Source organism: Miniopterus schreibersii (assembly GCF_964146895.1).
Source record: "Miniopterus schreibersii genome assembly, chromosome: 6".
Lineage (NCBI taxonomy): Eukaryota > Metazoa > Chordata > Mammalia > Chiroptera > Miniopteridae > Miniopterus > Miniopterus schreibersii.
In genome coordinates this window covers 77,488,122-77,505,813 of record NC_138107.1, presented here as the reverse complement: position 1 = coordinate 77,505,813, position 17,692 = coordinate 77,488,122, and the positions used below count along the sequence as shown (strand labels likewise).

Below are 17,692 nucleotides of genomic sequence, written 5' to 3'. Positions count from 1 at the left end.
GGTAGTGCATGTTCAGCGGATTCCTTGAGCCCTCTATTCCAGGGGACCCTCCACCTGGGAAAACCGGGGTCCTTATGGAGCAGGTGTGGTCCTGGGGTGTCATTAACACTGCATCAAGGGGGTGAATGCCCTTATACCTGGGGTGCCAGCGGCAGCTGCTCCTCCTATGTCTTTGCAGAGATAGGACAGTGAAGGCAACAGCTACTAAGTGTCATTTCCTTTGTTAAGAAAAATCCCAAAAGGAATTAAGAGTTGTATCCATATATGATTTGCAATCCAGGGAGGTAGCTCACAGTATGAACTGAAGAAGTGCCAAGGTGGGAGGGGGAGAACAGGATTTGTTTGTTTGTTTGTTTAAGGTATAAGTTGTAGCAAAGGGATGCTTGCTAAGGGAAACAAAACCACACACTTGCAGTGCTTGTTTTCTAATTGGTGGGCAGTGGGACTGTGAGATGGGGACCATGGGTAACATGATTAGACATCTGTCAACGTCCCAGTTCAGGTCCAGGCTTGTAAAAAGAAACCTCTGGGTTACTTACCAGCAGCAATCAGCACAGACAGGCCGTGGGTTCTGCAGGCAGTTTCCAAGTCCAAGGTGCAGAGTCATGAGCTATTAAGTAGACTCAGATTTCAAACTGCAAAAATCCAAATGTTGGGCCACAAATTATGATGCTAAAGTTTCTGTGAGTCCACATCTTGTTTGTTCTTTCATAAGACTTCACGATCAGAACTTCAACAGACATGCTTTGAGCGCCGCCCTGCGCTAGGCTCTGCTCTAAAGGCGGGGACCACGTAACTGAGGGTCAGGGTCCCTGCCCTCAGGAAGCTCACAGCCTAATGAGCAATGAGAGCTGTATGCTCCTAATTACAGGCACTTTTTGGATCCTCTATTAGAGGCTGGGATGAGGTGTTAATGGAACACACAGCGGGAGCAAACTGCGTGGGAGGGAGGTGGTGACGCGAAGCAGGGAGGGGCGCCCCGTGCACTGGCCCCCAGGGAGGAGAGGCTCTGCAGGAGCAGAGGGGCGGGGCTGCGCCTTCACCGCGGTTTCTGATTCAGTCGTTCTGAGGCTGGAGCCTGAACCAGCAACAGCAGCAACTAGAACTGGTTTGAAATGCACGTCCTGGGCCCCCGACCTGAATTAGAAACTTGGAATTTCACCCGATTCCGACTCGGAAGCTGGGCGCGATCTGGGTTGTTTTCGGCGCCTCCCGCCTGGAAGAGCCGGGATGCCCCGCTTCAGGTTCCCGTCTCGGCCTCCGGGTCCACGGTTCCACCCGGGGGTGCTGCTCGCGTGGTCCCCTCGGGAGGTTTTAGTGACGGTCGCGCAGCTGGAGGAGAGAGTCGCTCCCGCAGCCCCCAAACCAGAGTCACTCTCCTCGTGGACAGAGGGACAGAGGGACGGCCCGCGAGCCTCGGCCCAGCCCCCAGGGGGCTGGCGCGGGAGTAAAAGAAAGCTCCGGAGACGCGGAGCGAGGCTGCCCTCCCGGGGCGTCCGGGGCCCAGGCCGCCGCCCCTCCCTAGGGGGCTGGGACCTCGCCTTTCCTCCCCCCCCCCCCCCCCCCGGACTGTTCGGTCAGGTGACAGGGGCGGAGCGCGCTTCGCGGGAGACGCGGAAGGACGCGGGCGTGCAGGCGGGCGCGGGGAGGCGGCGCGGGGGCACGGGGGCACGCAAGTAGGGCGCGGGCGTGCAGGCGGGCGCGGGGAGGCGGCGCGGGGGCACGGGGGCACGCAAGCAGGGCGCGGGGGCGCGGGCGTGCAGGCGGGCGCGGGGAGGCGGCGCGGGGGCACGGGGGCACGCAAGTAGGGCGCGGGGAGGCGGCGTGGGGGCACGGGGGCACGCAAGTAGGGCGCGGGCGTGCAGGCGGGCGCAGGGAGGCGGCGCGGGGGCACGGGGGCACGCAAGTAGGACGCGGGCGTGCAGGCGGGCGCAGGGAGGCGGCGCAGGGGCACGGGGGCACGCAAGCAGGGCGCGGGGGCGCGGGCGGGACGCGGGGGCGCGGGCGTGCAGGCGGGGCGCGGGCGTGCAGGCGGGGCGCGGGCGTGCAGGCGGGGCGCGGGCGTGCAGGCGGGCGCGGGGAGGCGGCGCGGGGGCACGGGGGCACGCAAGCAGGGCGCGGGGGCGCGGGCGTGCAGGCGGGCGCAGGGAGGCGGCGCAGGGGCACGGGGGCACGCAAGCAGGGCGCGGGGGCGCGGGCGTGCACGCAGGGCGCGGGGGCGCGGGGACATGCTGGCCCCCGAGCTCCCCGGGATCGCGCTCCCGGTGCTGCTGCTGCTGCTGCTGCCCCCGCCGCCCCCGCCGTGTGCCGCCGGCCGCGCCGCGCGCTTCGACCCCACCTGGAAGTCCCTGGACGCCCGACCGCTGCCCGCGTGGTTCGACCAGGCCAAGTTCGGCATCTTCGTCCACTGGGGCGTGTTCTCGGTGCCCAGTTTCGGGAGCGAATGGTTCTGGTGAGTGCGCTCGCTCGCGTGTCCGCCGACCCCCTCTCTGTCCGCTGCCTGCGGCCAGGACCCAGCCGCTGCCTGCAGATTCGCCTCCCAGGGGCTGGAAGGCCCGGGGGCTAAGTGCGTGGTTCACTGTGTAAGCTTTCGTCCTGGAAGAGCATCGGCTCTTTCCTCCGCGGGACTACAGTTATTGTCAGACACGAGAGGTGGCCCCGAGTTCTCAGCTTCTGCAGAGTTGCAGTCACCGACTTGTATTTCTCACACTTCAGCGTAACGGGGACACCACCAAGCTGGCAGAAACGCACCCGCCTGGCTGGGGTCAGATGAGCGCGGACGCTCGAGCCTGACTCGTCCCCGGAGACCCGACGCCCGTCTGCCGCCTGCTCGTTTTCAGTCGTTGCGCCATGAAGCGTGGTCACAGCATGAATTCATCGCTGTGGGAAACGTCTGTTCGCTTGCGCGGGCACTGGCTCTCCGGTGTTACCATGTGTGCCTCTAGCAACTTTTAAAAAAAGGTTCTAGAATAAAACAAAACAAAGCCCACCTTATTATATGAAAGGTGTTGCACAAAAAAAGTGTCCTTTAGATTTTGCCTTGGCACCTGTGTAAAAATGTGCATGTAATCCCTAACAGCTTTGAAGTGCTTCACCTACCTTTCTTTCCCGATTGAATACTTCAGGTGTTAAGTTCTTCAAGATAAATGTAATCCTAAGTAAAATAAAAATGAGTATTTACTTAAGTCTGCTTTATACTACATGTATTATATAGTATGCATAAAATTTAATATATGCTATATGTAGTATATAGCATAAACTCTATATTGTATTAACATGGCATAGTATGCATTGTACCGTTTTCTACAAAAAGATGACTTTCTACAACCAGTAACCTTCCTTATTAAGTTAGGCTGGTTGTGTAAGAGACGGGGTACTACTCTTTTGAAATCCACTTGTAAAACAAGTGCTTCTTTCTTCCCTTACCATGTATTCCCAAACATACAGGGTATCCCCCCAAAAACGTATGCACACTATACACAATTTAATAGCTCAATTTTGAAAATGAAATCTATTTTAATAAACGCTGCCTTTATAATTATTCAAAGTGTGTGTATACATTTTTTGGGACACCCTATATTTACTTTAGGATGCTATACATCTTCATTGGCAGGTTTTGTGCTGAGGCATTTGGAGGTTCTTTCTGAAATGTCTCAGATTTGCCAGGTACATGAATTAGCAGATTTTCTTCATCTTTTATTAAATATAATGCATTATATTTTAAATTATCATTTTGTTCAACCATGAACAAATAATACATTTGGTGCTAGAAGAGAATTTGATGTGTGTTAGTTAATTGAGACTAGTGCTTTGCCACAAACAGCTAAGTTTTGAGTAATTTTGTCCTTTGTAAACTTTTCATTTTCTACCAGTGAACACAGGGTTGTTTGTTGTAACCTAGAACAATACAGATACTTCTCAAACAAAACAAAACAGAGTATATTTCTGCTGGCCTGGAAGTACATTAACCCTGTAGAACATTCTTTAATTACCACGGTTTCCCTTTGTGTCGTTTCTAAACTGCCCCATCCCAGTTTGACTCTGGGGCAGTCAGCAGTACCCGTGAGTATATCTGACTGTCCTTAAAGGCCATTCAAAACCAAATATAGGTGATAGACCGTTCAAGTGCCTCTTTTCATGTCTATTAGTATGAAATCTGAGAAGTGGCTCTAGACAGTCTCGAGAATGCAGGTTAGAGTCAGAGTGTGCTAGGAGAAAATCGGAGAAATCTCTTAACCTTGTTCAACTTTCAGACTGTGTCCATTTCTCTTCTGTAGTTCAGTTTAAAAGGTAAAAGTGTGTCGTGGATCAATTAGGATACTTTCATTTCAAGGTATAGAAAACCCAAAGAAAACGTGTAATAGGAGGGGCTTGTTATCATAATAAGAAGAGTTAGGAGCAGTTGGCTCACTGACAACATCGAAGACATTGGCTCTTTCTGCCATCCTCAGCCTGTTGACTTTTCCTTCACGGTCACAGGATGGTTGCCAGCCAGCCATAGCTTCACACAACCTTGTCCAAAGGCAGGAAGACAGAGTTCTTGTCTAATTCATTTCCCAGAATCTCCTAAGCTGGCTTCCCCTTAAATTCCCTTGCCCAGCATGGGTCACATGTCCATGTCCAAGCTGCCATGGAAGCTGGGAAATTATGTATCTGACTGGTGGTGGCAGAAAAATTAGAAGATGGGTCCGAGATGGAGCTTGGGACTATTTCATGAGGATAGTTACTGCTATGTCTACCTAAAATGTATAATTATATTTTTGATAGTTTTCCTCATGAAGCCTTACTTAGGAAATTTAGACCCCCGTTCAGAATAAATGCATATAACAAGGGCCCCTTGAAGGTTGAGTCAATATATTAAAATAACAGCATCTTCTTAATTTTGCTGTTGCCTACGCCCCCACTTGTTCTCTGTTAGTGAACATAATAGATCCATGTTATGTTTTAGGCATTTAGGTTTCCCTTGGAAGCCTTCCTCACTTATGTTACAAAGATGTATACTACATGTTGCAATTTAAAAGTAGGGAATTAATAGCAAATGGGTGTTGGGTTGTCTAGAATGTTCTAGCTTATGAGTTGAGTGGATTTCACAGAGGGATAGATGGAAAATGAAGCTTTCTTTAAGGAAAAGTTGAACTAATGGGTAAGTGAGAAAGAGTCTGGGTAATATCTGAGTGGGGGAATTAGTAAGGGGAGCTGATTTAATCATTGCAAATGTTTATATGTTTATATGCTGTTTCTGTTCCTCCCCTTAGGTGGTATTGGCAAAAGGAAAAGATACAAAAGTTTGTGGACTTTATGAAAAATAATTACCCTCCTGATTTCAAATATGAAGATTTTGGACCACTATTTACAGCAAAGTTTTTTGATGCAAACCAGTGGGCAGACATTTTTCAGGCTTCTGGTGCCAAATATGTTGTCTTAACTTCCAAACATCATGAAGGTAAGTAACAGCAACATTTGCAAACATGGACGATGGTTATGAAATGTAAAGTAGTTCCTTTGGAAGAAGAAACTAAAGCAAGGTCATCCACGTGAAATCAGAGTTTTCTCTTGGGATCAACTGTATGTGGCTACTGGCATTTGCTTGTAATTTAAGGGACCCATGTTCCACCCAGTTAAGAGGCATTAGGTATGCAGAAAGATCATACCTAATTACAGAGAAAAAATAAAAAAATGATCACATTTTGTTATATGCATATTTAACAATATTTCCAAAATTTGCTTAAAGCTATTTGAAGTTGGATGTGGGTTGCAGGTCCACGTTTATAGTTGGAATTCTGCTGTTTCCCTTCCTTTCATTCCACCTCTATAATGCATTCTGGGAAGGCACCATGGGGGTGATGCCACTGTAGTCTTACGTCATTACCGACACTATGGCTGTGCTTTTGGCCAGCTTTTACTTGACCAAGTGGTTGGCAATTTGCTAGTGATGCAGGTGACACAGATTACCCAAGAGGAAAAGGATTATGGGACCGTTATGGTGCACAGAAATATCAGAGACGGTGGAAGAATATCTAAGAGGAAACACAGTGGTGTATTAGTCAGGGTTCTTCAGAGAAACAGAACCAACAGGAAGTATACTAGATATAAAAAGATTTATTATAAGAAATGACTCACACAGTTATGGAGGCTGAGTGGTCCAGACCCATGAGAGCCAATGGTATAGTTCCAGTCCGAGTCTGAAGGCCTGAGAACCAGGAGAGTTAATGATGTAGGTTCTAATCCAGGTCTCGGTTCAAAGGTGGGGAAGACCAATGTCTTAGCTGAAAGACAAGCAGAGAGCAAGAATTCTTTCTAACTCAGCTTTTTATTCTATTTAGGCCTTCAACAGATTGCATGAGACCCACCACACTGGGGAGGGCAATCTGCTTTACTCAGGCAATCTATTCAAATGTTAATCTTATGCAGAAATACCCTCCTAGACATACCAAGAATAATGTTGAACCAAATATCTGGGTACTCTGGCCCAGTCAAGTTGACACAAAAAGTTAACCATCACTGTGGGTCCTACATTAATAAGGTAGTTTCCACCCATTGCCATTCGAGTATTTATAAGATCAAGGAAGCATCAGTAAATTGTTACTGTCCCAACTTCATGTTAATTCATTTGACAATTTCCTTTGCAAGATCATCTTTGCCTTGGTATAAGAAATTTTGCCTCATTACTTTTTTCAGGGGTGGGGAGCAGAGTATGAGGGAAGAACCAAACCACAAATCTGGAATAATCTTAGAATATTTTCCTCTTTGGCCACATTCTAGTGGTTTTATGATTTTTTTCCTATAGATGTTTCTCCTGCTTAGATGAATATTTATGAAGTGTATTTGTTTGTGAACGTGTTGATTTCCTTGCTCTAGGAACTTCTCCAAGCTGTATGGCACAAAGTATTACATAGTGAGCTTATTAAAAAACAAACATAACAACTCTTAATCATACTGTGAGGACAGAGAATGAAGCTCACATTTATAAACTTTCTCGGACCCATGTTGTCAGATATTTTCATTGCTAATGGAAGACACCCTGCTGAGCTTGGTTGGGCAGGAAGACCTGAACTGAAGACCCATGTGGTCTTAGCACTGCCTGACCTTGGGGCTTGTCAAGTTGAAACATTTTGAATCAGACTCTAAAATATCCACACTGCTTTGAAGCTTACCACAAACATCTTTGGAACAAGTGTGAGCTCTTTTAAAAGCTTCTTAAAAATGAAACTGAAGAGTCCATCTTAGACTTGTCCTAATTTACAAGAGGTTAGGTGTTTCACCAAAGTGCCTCATGTGAGTGGGATAGTAACAGTGTACCTATGTTACTAGGCACTCATTAAAAATGTTCAGATTTTATATGATTTCTTAAGTAGTTCAGTTTATATATCACATCTGATATTTTTTAGATAGAACACCCAGCAATTTGTTTGCAAATTCCTTTAAAACTATGAATTCTATTTCAAAGTGCTTGCTTAAAGGTAGACATTTTTCTTACCCACTTAGTTGGTAGAGAATTCACTTTTAGGTAATTTAAGAAGCAACGTCTAAGCATATGACTATATGTAATAGGATGAGATTACAAATGGTGGGTATAGTATTTTAAAGTACAAACTAAGGTCTTACCCAACCCCGCCCCTTCATTAAATGAATTATGAGGCTAAAAGAGATGTACTGCCATACATGGATTGCCAGTGTTCTAAGAATCACACTATCATGAAACAAATAATCCTAAAACCAGGGACTCTACTTTAATCTTAGCTGTGACCGCCTTCCTAATGTTGAATGCTGATTTCCTGGTAGGCCCAGTGCTTGCAGTTGGCAGGGGCTGTAACAGGGAACACAGCAGACATGATGCTGTTTCTCAGGGAACTTATATTCTAAGAGAAAATACAGAAGACAGATCAGACTATGCAGACCTTGTCAGTACCCTGAGAGTTACTTTTAAAAACTTCAGCTTACCTTGCTTAAATTCTCGTTTGTTGCTTGTATAAAGGCAGAATATATACCATGAAAAAAACTGCCATCAGGGCTGTTGGTAGAAGCAGTTATTTATACATCACGTGCACGATCAAATTTGTTTTGGCGTTTGGGTAGAGATTTACCTAAGATAAAACGCACATACTTACCCAGGCTTTTACCTACCTGTGCAGGCTTCACCTTGTGGGGCTCCGAGTACTCCTGGAGCTGGAATGCTGTGGATGAGGGGCCACACAGGGACCTCGTCAGGGAACTGGAGGTGGCCGTAAGGAGCAGGACTGCCCTGCGTTTTGGCCTGTACTATTCCCTTTTCGAGTGGTTTCACCCGCTCTTCCTTGACGATGAATCCAGCTCATTCCAGAAGCGCCAGTTTCCAGTGTCTAAGATGCTGCCTGAGCTCTACGAGCTGGTGAACAAGTACCAGCCGGAGGTCCTGTGGGCGGATGGCGACGGAGGGGCGCCGGCCGGCTACTGGAACAGCACAGGCTTCCTGGCCTGGCTGTACAGCGACAGGCGAGTGCGCCCGGGCCCAGCCACCCCGCCTTCCCAGAGCGTGTAGCATTGCCGTGCCCTTGCTGCTTGAAGTATTGCCCTTCAGGCTCCTGTGTAGTATGGGGGGAGCATTGTAAATAATGCTTATTACATGTGTCAGTAGTTACTCAAAATAATCAAGAGTGAACTCCAACTCAAAAGTCTGATTTTGAAAACAGACTAAAAATCACAGATTGCAGAATTTTTATTTTTTTTTAAAATATATCTTTATTGACTTCAGAGAGATGAAAGGAGAGGGAGAGAGAGAGAAACATCAATGATGAGAGAGTCATTGATCGGCTGCCTCCTGCCCTGGGGGCAGAGGACCGAGCCCGCAACCCCGGGCATGTGCCCTGACAGTGAATTGAACTGGGACCTCCAGGATCCTAGGTCCACGCTCAACCACTGAGCCACGCCGGCCGGGCAGACTGCAGAATTTTGAAGACATTCATTTTGTGGTCCATTGTCTCCTTCTGCTGGGACAACTGTTTATTCATGACTATTTCTGATCATGTGCTTTTCAGTTCTTCTAACTGCTGCTTCCTTTCATCCTCTTACCTTTTGACAACCTTTGCTGCCCGGTCAGCGTCCCCCAGGTCGGTCTCCCTTTTCCCTTCAGCACCATTCTCACCTCTTCCTGCTCTTTCCCATTGCTCTCTAGCATGTTCCAGCCTGCCCCGTTAGCACAGGGAGTTCTGCCGAGCTCCTCTGTTAGGTTTAAACTAAATGGAACCAGCTTATATTTATAACTAGAAGGTACTAGGTACTGTGTCAGGAAGTCAGGGAGTGTTCTGCTGTGTCCCTGGGCCCACAAAGGGCGCACATACAGAGGATATACTCCGTTCAGCTCTCGATATTTAAAAGAGCGGTCTCTTCAGGTACCCCTTCCAACAAGGAAGACCGGGAGCCATCCGCTTCAATTCGTAAATCAAAATCGCCCCCTCTAAGTAGAGAGGTGCTGCAGGTACCACCTGTTATGATAGATAACTTTGTAGGGATATTTCCCACCACAGTGAATTTTGTGATGGCAACAGTCGACTTTCTTGAAATTTTTCAGTACTAGACACAATTGTAAGAGAAAGAGAAAAGCTAGATGGATGTATGAGATGATTCAGCCATGGGCAAGAACGTCTTCATTGTAAATTCAGTTTCGGGTATCATTCACAATATTGGGGGGAAGCTTCAAGTAATAGTACAGTGCTCTTATTGGTGCTGTATGTGCTGGGCACTGGGTGAGGTGTCTTACAGAAGCTATTTCTGTTCTAATAAGAGCTGAGGAAATTGTTTATTCAGAGGAATCAGGTAACTTGCTCTAGGATGGGGAGCTTAGAACATGACAGAGACAGAACCGCAATCAGCCCAGGTCTGTTTGACTTCAAAACCATGGGCTTTGCGTTATATTACACTAGGTGAATTTTCAGGAGTGGATTGCAGTCAGATCTCTTATCAGTGACATTTCCTTTTGTCTTGAAAAATTTTACTTTTTGTTTATAAAAAATATACTTTTCATTTCAGCCCAGTTCGGGACACAGTAGTCACCAATGACCGCTGGGGAGCTGGTAGCATCTGTAAGCATGGTGGCTACTATACTTGCAGTGATCGTTACAACCCAGGACATCTTTTGCCACATAAATGGGAAAACTGCATGACAATAGACAAGTTTTCCTGGGGCTATAGGAGGAATGCGGGAATCTGTGACTATCTTACAATTGAAGAATTGGTGAAGGTACAGTAAAATGTCTAGTAACAATTATAATATTCTTAATAGTGTGGGTGTGTGAGAATCATTTTTTATTGTTTGTATAGCTCGATGGCCTATCAACACGGGGCATTGTTCTGTCTCCCATGTTTGCTCTCCTAGACGGTGACCATACATTCATGTACAAGTCTATAAATACAACATATTAATATATTTGTGATGGAACTGTTTTCTCCAAGAACTATATTTATTCTTAATTTTTTTAGCAACTTGTAGAAACAGTTTCATGTGGAGGAAATCTTTTGATGAATATTGGGCCCACTCATGATGGCACCATTTCTCCGATTTTTGAGGAGCGATTAAGGCAAATGGGGACCTGGCTAAAAGTCAATGGAGAAGCCATTTATGAAACCAACACTTGGAGATCCCAGAATGACACTGTCACCCCAGATGTGTGGTAAGTTACTCTCATTATCAAGTACTCTTTGATAGAGGAAAGCACTTAAATTTCCTCAGAGATGTAAAGAGAGAAGTAGGATGAAAAAGGAAATGGGATGAATTCCTGTCTGTGCAAAATACTTTCTAAACTTTATGTAAAGGGAAGGAAGGGGAAGACATATGCATTTTTTTGACACATACTATTTAGCAAATTGAGCTTAAATCATCTCTAGATACCTCATAATGGTAGACAGATTTTAGTGAAAAGTAGTCAACTCTTTTAAAAATTATAAGTCATTTAGAAAAGTGGAGTGATTAATCCAAAAGAGAGACTTCTGTTTAGTCAGTTAAGTAAATTCTAACTTTTGCAGATGTCTTATCACATCAAATTAGCAAGCACGAGGTGCTGAAGGGCAGAAAAACATATTTAACATCAGCCCCAATGACAGCATTATTTTAGTTGATTAAAAAAATTGTAGTGTTCATAGTATTCAAGTAAATCTAAACCTCAAGTTTCTTTAAAATGAATCATCTTGCTAATTTTTCTTCTTACTGTATTTAAGAGCCCTCAGGCTTCTGTCTGAGCTCTGGAAGGTTCTGTGGGACAGTGGGTACCTGAATCATACTCTGTAGATGATGGGCTCTGATGTGGGGTCTTATATGTACGTAAGAGTAGTATGAGTGAAGCCCGAAAAAGTCACCTTGTGTTGCTGCCAGAGTGAGAACAGCCTGATCAAGTAGAAATCAGAAGATTAGACTAACTCTTCTCCTTTGATTTCAGTTGAATTATGGCTTGAAAAACTGGTCAGCTCATTGAAGGAAATAAACTAAGGCAATGCAGATAGAGGCCACGGTTTGTAGAATTTTATAACTTTGGGTCAGTGAGAAGCCATAGTGAGAACTCAGTACCGAGCCTTCATTTCACAGAGGCCGGTGTGGAATTTTTTTCTGTGCTTATATTTGACTATGAGGGTGTCTGATCTGGGACTTCACAATCATTAACTGTTCCATTAGGTTTTCTTTAAATAAGTAAAGATAAAGCTGAGGAATTTGACAAGGCTTGTATAGCCTCATGTCCGGCTCCTGCCAGTGTCACCTACCTCCAGTGGCCCTGCTCTCCCCTCCTCACTGTGAGCTCCTTCGCTCTTGGTTCCATTGCTGTGCCTCCCCACCTTGCAGCTGTCATCTATAGTGTCGAATAAGGAATGCCCAAACCTGTAGAGAGTTTTAATGAGTTTATCTGAGCCAAAACTGTTGACAAGTGGTGGGAAGCACAATCTCAAATGCTCCTGAGAACGACAGATTTGCAGTTTCTTTTATGCATTTGAAATTCAGGAGGGGATGTAAGGAAGATTACGTGATGGTGGGGAAGCAAGGCAGGGATTGGATTACGGGATAGTTAACAAGATTATGTGCTCTCTTAGGATGGTTATGCTTATTTCAAAAATGTGTTCACTAGATGTACAAAAACAATGCACAGTGCATCCTTGCAGCAAAGTGAAACCTTTTACTAAAAGAGTTACGTGCCTGGGGTGTTGACTGCCGCGACCTGTCCACATTTGTGATCAGCTCATCCTGAGGTTACTTTCTGTGGCACCCCTGTTTTGTTCACTATGCACTCCCAGGACTATCCTTAAAACCCTTTCAGATTTTAGCCCCAGAATTACTCTTAACCTATGGAATCTCACACTATCTCTGGGTGGATAGTGTCAGAATTGAGCTGAATTGTAGAACCCCCAGATGGTATCTGAGAACTGCTTTGTGATATGGGGAACCCCCTCCTTCCCACTGGAATTGGGATCAGTACCATTTTGGGTGCTTTTTACACTACCATGGGCTATTTTTCCTTCCCTCTATTAATGAAAACATTGGTAAATATTTACCAAATGAGAGTATCTCTGTAAATTCCAGACCCAACCCATAAATAATGAGAAATTTTACTATGCTTTTTCCCCCTTTTAACCAGGTACACATCCAAACCGAAAGAAAAATTGGTCTATGCCATGTTTCTCAAATGGCCCACATCTGGCCAGCTGTTTCTTGGCCAACCGAAAGCTACTCTGGGGTCAACAGAGGTAGGAGGGAACTTTATCTTTATTCCTTTAAATTGTTGACTAGACTATCCCTGATGAAAACATAACTTTTAACCTCAAGGAGAGCTTTATACCTGTTCCTCTTATTACCCATAAGAGTAATTTTTAAATCAGTGTCATCAATGACAATGTGTGGCCAGAGCATTTGAAAATTTTCATTTCCCAGAAAACTAAACTTATAAAACAGATACGTCATGTCCATGTACATCAATGTAAAAGATTCTTCACAATCCTTCTATGTTGTTGAAGTTCACTGTATGCATCCAAAATGATTATTTTCATAAAACTGGACTCTGTTTTCTTCCCCTAACATTTACCCCAGAACACATTAGAATAAAAGTAAAAAGTCCTGGCCGTATTATTTTAAGTTCATAAAATACTTTGGAGAAAGTTAAAGCTTAATCTAAGAATCATAACCACTAGGTCTGGTATTGAGTTCATTTTGATACATTTTATAGCTTATTTTAAAGAAATCGACAATTTCCTTGGAGGTGAATTGTCCACATGCTGCTTCTTGCATCATCATCTCATGTTTCATTCCTAATGCTCATGGCTGATTAGGCAGAAAAGAAGATGGAGCTCAAATCTGATGGTGAATTATAGCTGAATGGCCTGAGTCCGACATTATGTTTTTATTTTATCACTGTTCTCTTTGGCCCTCATTAATACTGTTACTTAAAGTTCACGGATTTTACCCAGCCGGCATGGCTCAGTGGTTGAGCATCAGCCTATGATCCAGGGATCGAGGTTTGATTCCCGGTCAGGGCACATGCCCAGGTTGCGGGCTCGATCCCGTCGGGGGCGTGCAGGAGGCAGCTGGTCAATGACTCTCTCATCATTGATGTTTCTGTCTCCCTCTCCCCCTCTCCCTTCCTCTCTCTGAAATCAATAAAGATATTTTTTATAAAAGAAAAAGATTACCTATAAAACATATTCGTGGATTTTGTTTTTGTACTGCTCTACATGATAAGCAAAATTTATGTTTCAAAATAACCTCAGATATGTAGAAAACTATTTAAATTCACTTAGTATAAGACTAAGGATGTAAAACCATTACTGTAATAACTGATCACAGTTAAGTATTGTTGAGCAGTGGAGGTTACTGGAAAGTCTGGGGAGGAAGTCTCTCTGGATGAGGGGGGGCCCTTTCTCCAAACATTCTGTGTAAGAACTTAATTTGGGCAGATTGGCTCCAGGGTCATTTTCCCTGATCCCCTCGTCATTTTCTCTGCTCTGACACTTTATTCAACCTTCTTCTTCCCCAACTCCTTCACACTTTTATTTCAGAATAATATGGGAGTAAGACGGATATATGCCCTCTTTGATCAAGGGTTAAAACAGCTTGTGAACTACTAAATAAAAGTAAAAAATGAATCTTCTGTGTACAGTGCTTTTAAGAAACATCAACCACAACCTTCTCAATAAAGTGGGCAAGTCAGAGATACATTTGGAGACATCTGTGTGTGTTTTCATTTCAGGTTAAACTACTGGGACACGGACGGCCACTTAAATGGACCTCTTTGGAGAAAAATGGCATTATGGTGGAGCTGCCACACCTAACCTTCCATCAGATGCCCTGTAAATGGGGCTGGGCTCTCGTACTAACTAATGTGATCTAACCTACAGCGAGTGGTTCATGCTGCAGCTACAGCTAAGACTAGAAAATGTCAGGTTTCTATAATTATAGCACACGGAGAAAGAACACATAAAAAAGGTCAAGAAAAGTCAAGTACTTATTTAGGCACTGCAGCCCTTTCCCCCTCTTACTCCCTAAATTTCTTCCTAAATTACCCACTAACTGTTTCAACTCTGCAGTACACTTTGTGCTCAGAACGGGCCTCGCCAAGATGCGCCACTGCCTCAAGTGCATTTTTTCGAGCTGAAGGCAATCGAGATCCTGTAGGCTCACGAGAAACTTTTACCTCTCCCTTCAAGCATTTAAACTTGGGGCCTTGAACATAGAGTTATCACCACAAATAATTTTTAAAAAGTATATTTCTCACCATTTTAACATTTCAAGAAAACTGACAGATCTACAAAGTAAACACAAAGAGCATCTTAAAATCTTTGACAGGATATTTAATTTCATTAGAATACAGAAATTAATATTAAAAACAAAGGAGAAAAATCCACAAAATTCCAAGAATAGTCTTGTTTCAAACCTTCTTTGGTCATTTAACAATCTATTTTCTCCACTTAATTCTGCAATTATAAACCTAACACATTCTCCAACCTGACTTAGGACACTTCGACACAGAAATGTTGTTGCTGTACATATCTTGGAAAGAAAGCACCTTTTATGACCTATCTGTGGGGCAGGGCAAACTTCAAATTACTGAACATCTGACTTTCTTTCAGTCCTGCAAAGACCTTCCTCCCCTCTAATGCCTCCGTGCGCCTCACCTCACCTCAGCCTTAGCTCAGGATGTCACAGATGCCTCATTTTAACTGTCTCTCATCCTCTCATGTACGTGGAGTTCCCATATGTATGAATGGAATTAAATTTGATTATTTCTTGTTTACCTGTCTCATGTTGATTTGATTAGACCAGCTGGAAAAACCTAGATGGGTAGAGGAAATTTTCTGTCCCCCCATATTTGCTATTAAAATTTCTTCACATTGAATTTAATTCCATGCGTGATTCAGAGGTGGAAATTTTTGTTTTAGAATAGCTAGGAATTGATGGTGTTAAGGACTGAATTGTGTCTGCTGCCAAATGTTGAAGCCTTAACCTCACAGCGCGGCTGTATTTGGAGATGCGGCATTTAAGGGGGTAATTAAGATTAAAATCATAGGGGTGGGGCCCTAATCCAAAATGACTGGTGTCCTTCTAAGAGCACGAGACACCAGGGATGCACAAGTAGAGAGGAAAGGCAATATAAGGACACGGTGAGAAGGCGGACCATCTGCAAGCCAAGGAGGCCTCAAGAGAAACCAAACCTGATGGACACCAAGTTTTCTGCCTCCAGAACTGAGAAAATAGATTACTGTTGTTTAAGCTACCTAGTTGGTAGTATTCTGTTATGGCAATCCTAGCAGACTAATACAAGTGGTAGGTATAGAATATATTTGGCCTAATATATTTCCAATGCTTACAGTAACTGTTTTTATTTAAAAAATTGTCTCTCCCCCACCCTTGGTAATAAAACTAATAAATGTTCACTGTAGATATTTTAAAACATACAGAAATGCTCAAAGGTAAAATCACTGTTCAGATCACCATTATTAACATTTTAGTACATATTACAGGAATCAAATCTACGATCCTTTGGTACACAGGACAATGCTCCAACTGAGCCACACCAGCCAGGTCTATTTATTTATTTTTTATGATACCCTGTTCTGGGTTAACCAAACAACTAAGGGTCCCAGACAAGAGGGTTCCTATTGTACTAACAGAAGATAAATTTGTAATGTCTAAGGCCATTAGCTTCAAATACATGTGGTTTTTACCTTGTAATCTCTTCAGATGCCATAACTACAGATGCAGATGGCAGGTGATAATTTTCAGCTGATCACTTTGAAGACTTAGAAGACCACACCCGTTCAGCCTCCAATTTTTTTGGATGAAATCCTGGGTTAATGCTGCTGGAAGAGATGCCCTATTATACACACATTCACTAGTTTTCCAAATGCTTTTTTTTACATCTCCTTATCAGAAATATCATTATATTGTCACATTTTGAAAAGAAGCATTCGCCCTCTACCTACATCTATCATCTATCTATCATCTATCTATCTATCTATCTATCATCTATCTATCTATCAATCTATCTATCTATCTATCTATCTATCTATCTATCTATCTATCTATCTATCTATCTATCATCTATCTAATCTATCTATCATCTATGTATCATCTATCATCATCTATCATCATCATCTATCATCTGTCAATAATCATCTTTCATTATCTACACATTCTAGACATAGACTCCCTAGCGGTTGGCTTCGGGCCTAGCCTGGACTTAGAATTCATTTTCTGCCTTCCACTACTGATCTACATGTATGTTGGAGGAACATAAACTGATGTCACTGAAAATATATTACTGAAAATATATCTAATATATTAATGATACATGATTCATTTATTTCTGCCCTAATTCCCCACCTAAATTTACTATAGGTTTACTGGAGACAATGAATTACTTCTTTTCAGAAGGAAATGCTGCTTATTTTTTCTAAACAAATTAAAAGATATCAATTGTTACCAGTTAAAGTGAAACTTGAAAACCAGCATCTTCCCAAAGTAACAGCAAAAATACTATGGATATTATACCAACCTTGCATCTCTGGAATAAATCCCAATTGATCATGGTGTATGATCTTTTTAACATATTGCTAATATTTTTTTGAGAATTTTAGCATCTATGTTCATCAGGGATATTGGCCTATAATTTTCTTTGTAGTGTCTTTATCTGTTTTTGGAATTAGGATAATTCTGGCCTCATAAAATGAGCTTAGGAGTCTTCCCTCTTCTTGAAATTTTTGGAATAGTTTTAAAAGGATAGGTGTTAGTTCTTCTTTGAATGTTTGGTAAAATTCTGGTCCTGGGCTTTTGTTTGTAGCGAGTTTTTTGATTACTGCTTCAATTTCATTAGCTATAATCTATTTAGATGTTCTGATTTTTCCTAATTCAATTTGGGAAGATTGTATGTTTCTAGGAATTTATCCATTTCTTCCAGATTGTCCAATTTGTTGGCACATAGTTGTTCGTAGTATTTTCTTACAGTCATTTGTATTTTTTGGTGTCAGTTGTTATGTCTCCTCTTTCATTTTCTATTTTATTTATTTGAGTCCTTTCTCATTTTTTCGTGATGAGTCTGGTTAAAGGTTTGTCAGTCTTGCTTATCTTTTCAAAGAAGCAGCTCTTGGTTTCACTCATCTTTTGTATTTTTTTTTAAGACTCTGTTTATTTCTGCTCTAATCTTTATTATTTCCTTCCTTCTTCTCACTTTGAGTTTTGTTTGTT

At 43.4% G+C, this 17,692-nt stretch overlaps 1 protein-coding gene across 4 annotated transcripts; it reads left to right on the top strand.

Annotated features, from left to right (window-relative positions):
• The first annotated feature begins 2,171 nt into the window (after positions 1-2,171).
• FUCA2 (alpha-L-fucosidase 2) lies at positions 2,172-16,422 on the top strand. Of its 4 annotated transcripts, XM_081140520.1 has the most exons (8): positions 2,172-2,452; positions 5,256-5,443; positions 8,133-8,472; positions 10,006-10,216; positions 10,456-10,646; positions 12,594-12,702; positions 14,199-14,298; positions 15,079-15,354. In XM_081140520.1, exons 1-8 carry the CDS (start codon positions 2,229-2,231, stop codon positions 15,210-15,212), a joined length of 1,497 nt encoding a protein of 498 aa, XP_080996646.1. In that variant the 5' UTR covers positions 2,172-2,228; the 3' UTR covers positions 15,213-15,354. The 4 variants fall into 4 exon arrangements, with proteins under 4 accessions (XP_080996646.1, XP_080996649.1, XP_080996647.1 ...); XM_081140523.1 differs by lacking the exons at positions 14,199-14,298; positions 15,079-15,354 and adding an exon at positions 16,190-16,422; XM_081140521.1 differs by having other exon boundaries at positions 14,199-15,354.
• Positions 16,423-17,692: the final 1,270 nt, after the last annotated feature.

What these genes read in the sequence shown, in the direction of transcription:
- FUCA2 (XM_081140520.1), top strand. Translation starts at nt 2,229, where the DNA reads ATGCTGGCCCCCGAGCTCCCCGGGATCGCGCTCCCGGTGCTGCTGCTG. An exon ending in GCCTGGCTGTACAGCGACAG is followed by an intron (nt 8,473 to 10,005) that starts GCGAGTGCGCCC and finishes TTTTCATTTCAG; the next exon opens with CCCAGTTCGGGACACAGTAG. An exon ending in CAATTGAAGAATTGGTGAAG is followed by an intron (nt 10,217 to 10,455) that starts GTACAGTAAAAT and finishes TAATTTTTTTAG; the next exon opens with CAACTTGTAGAAACAGTTTC.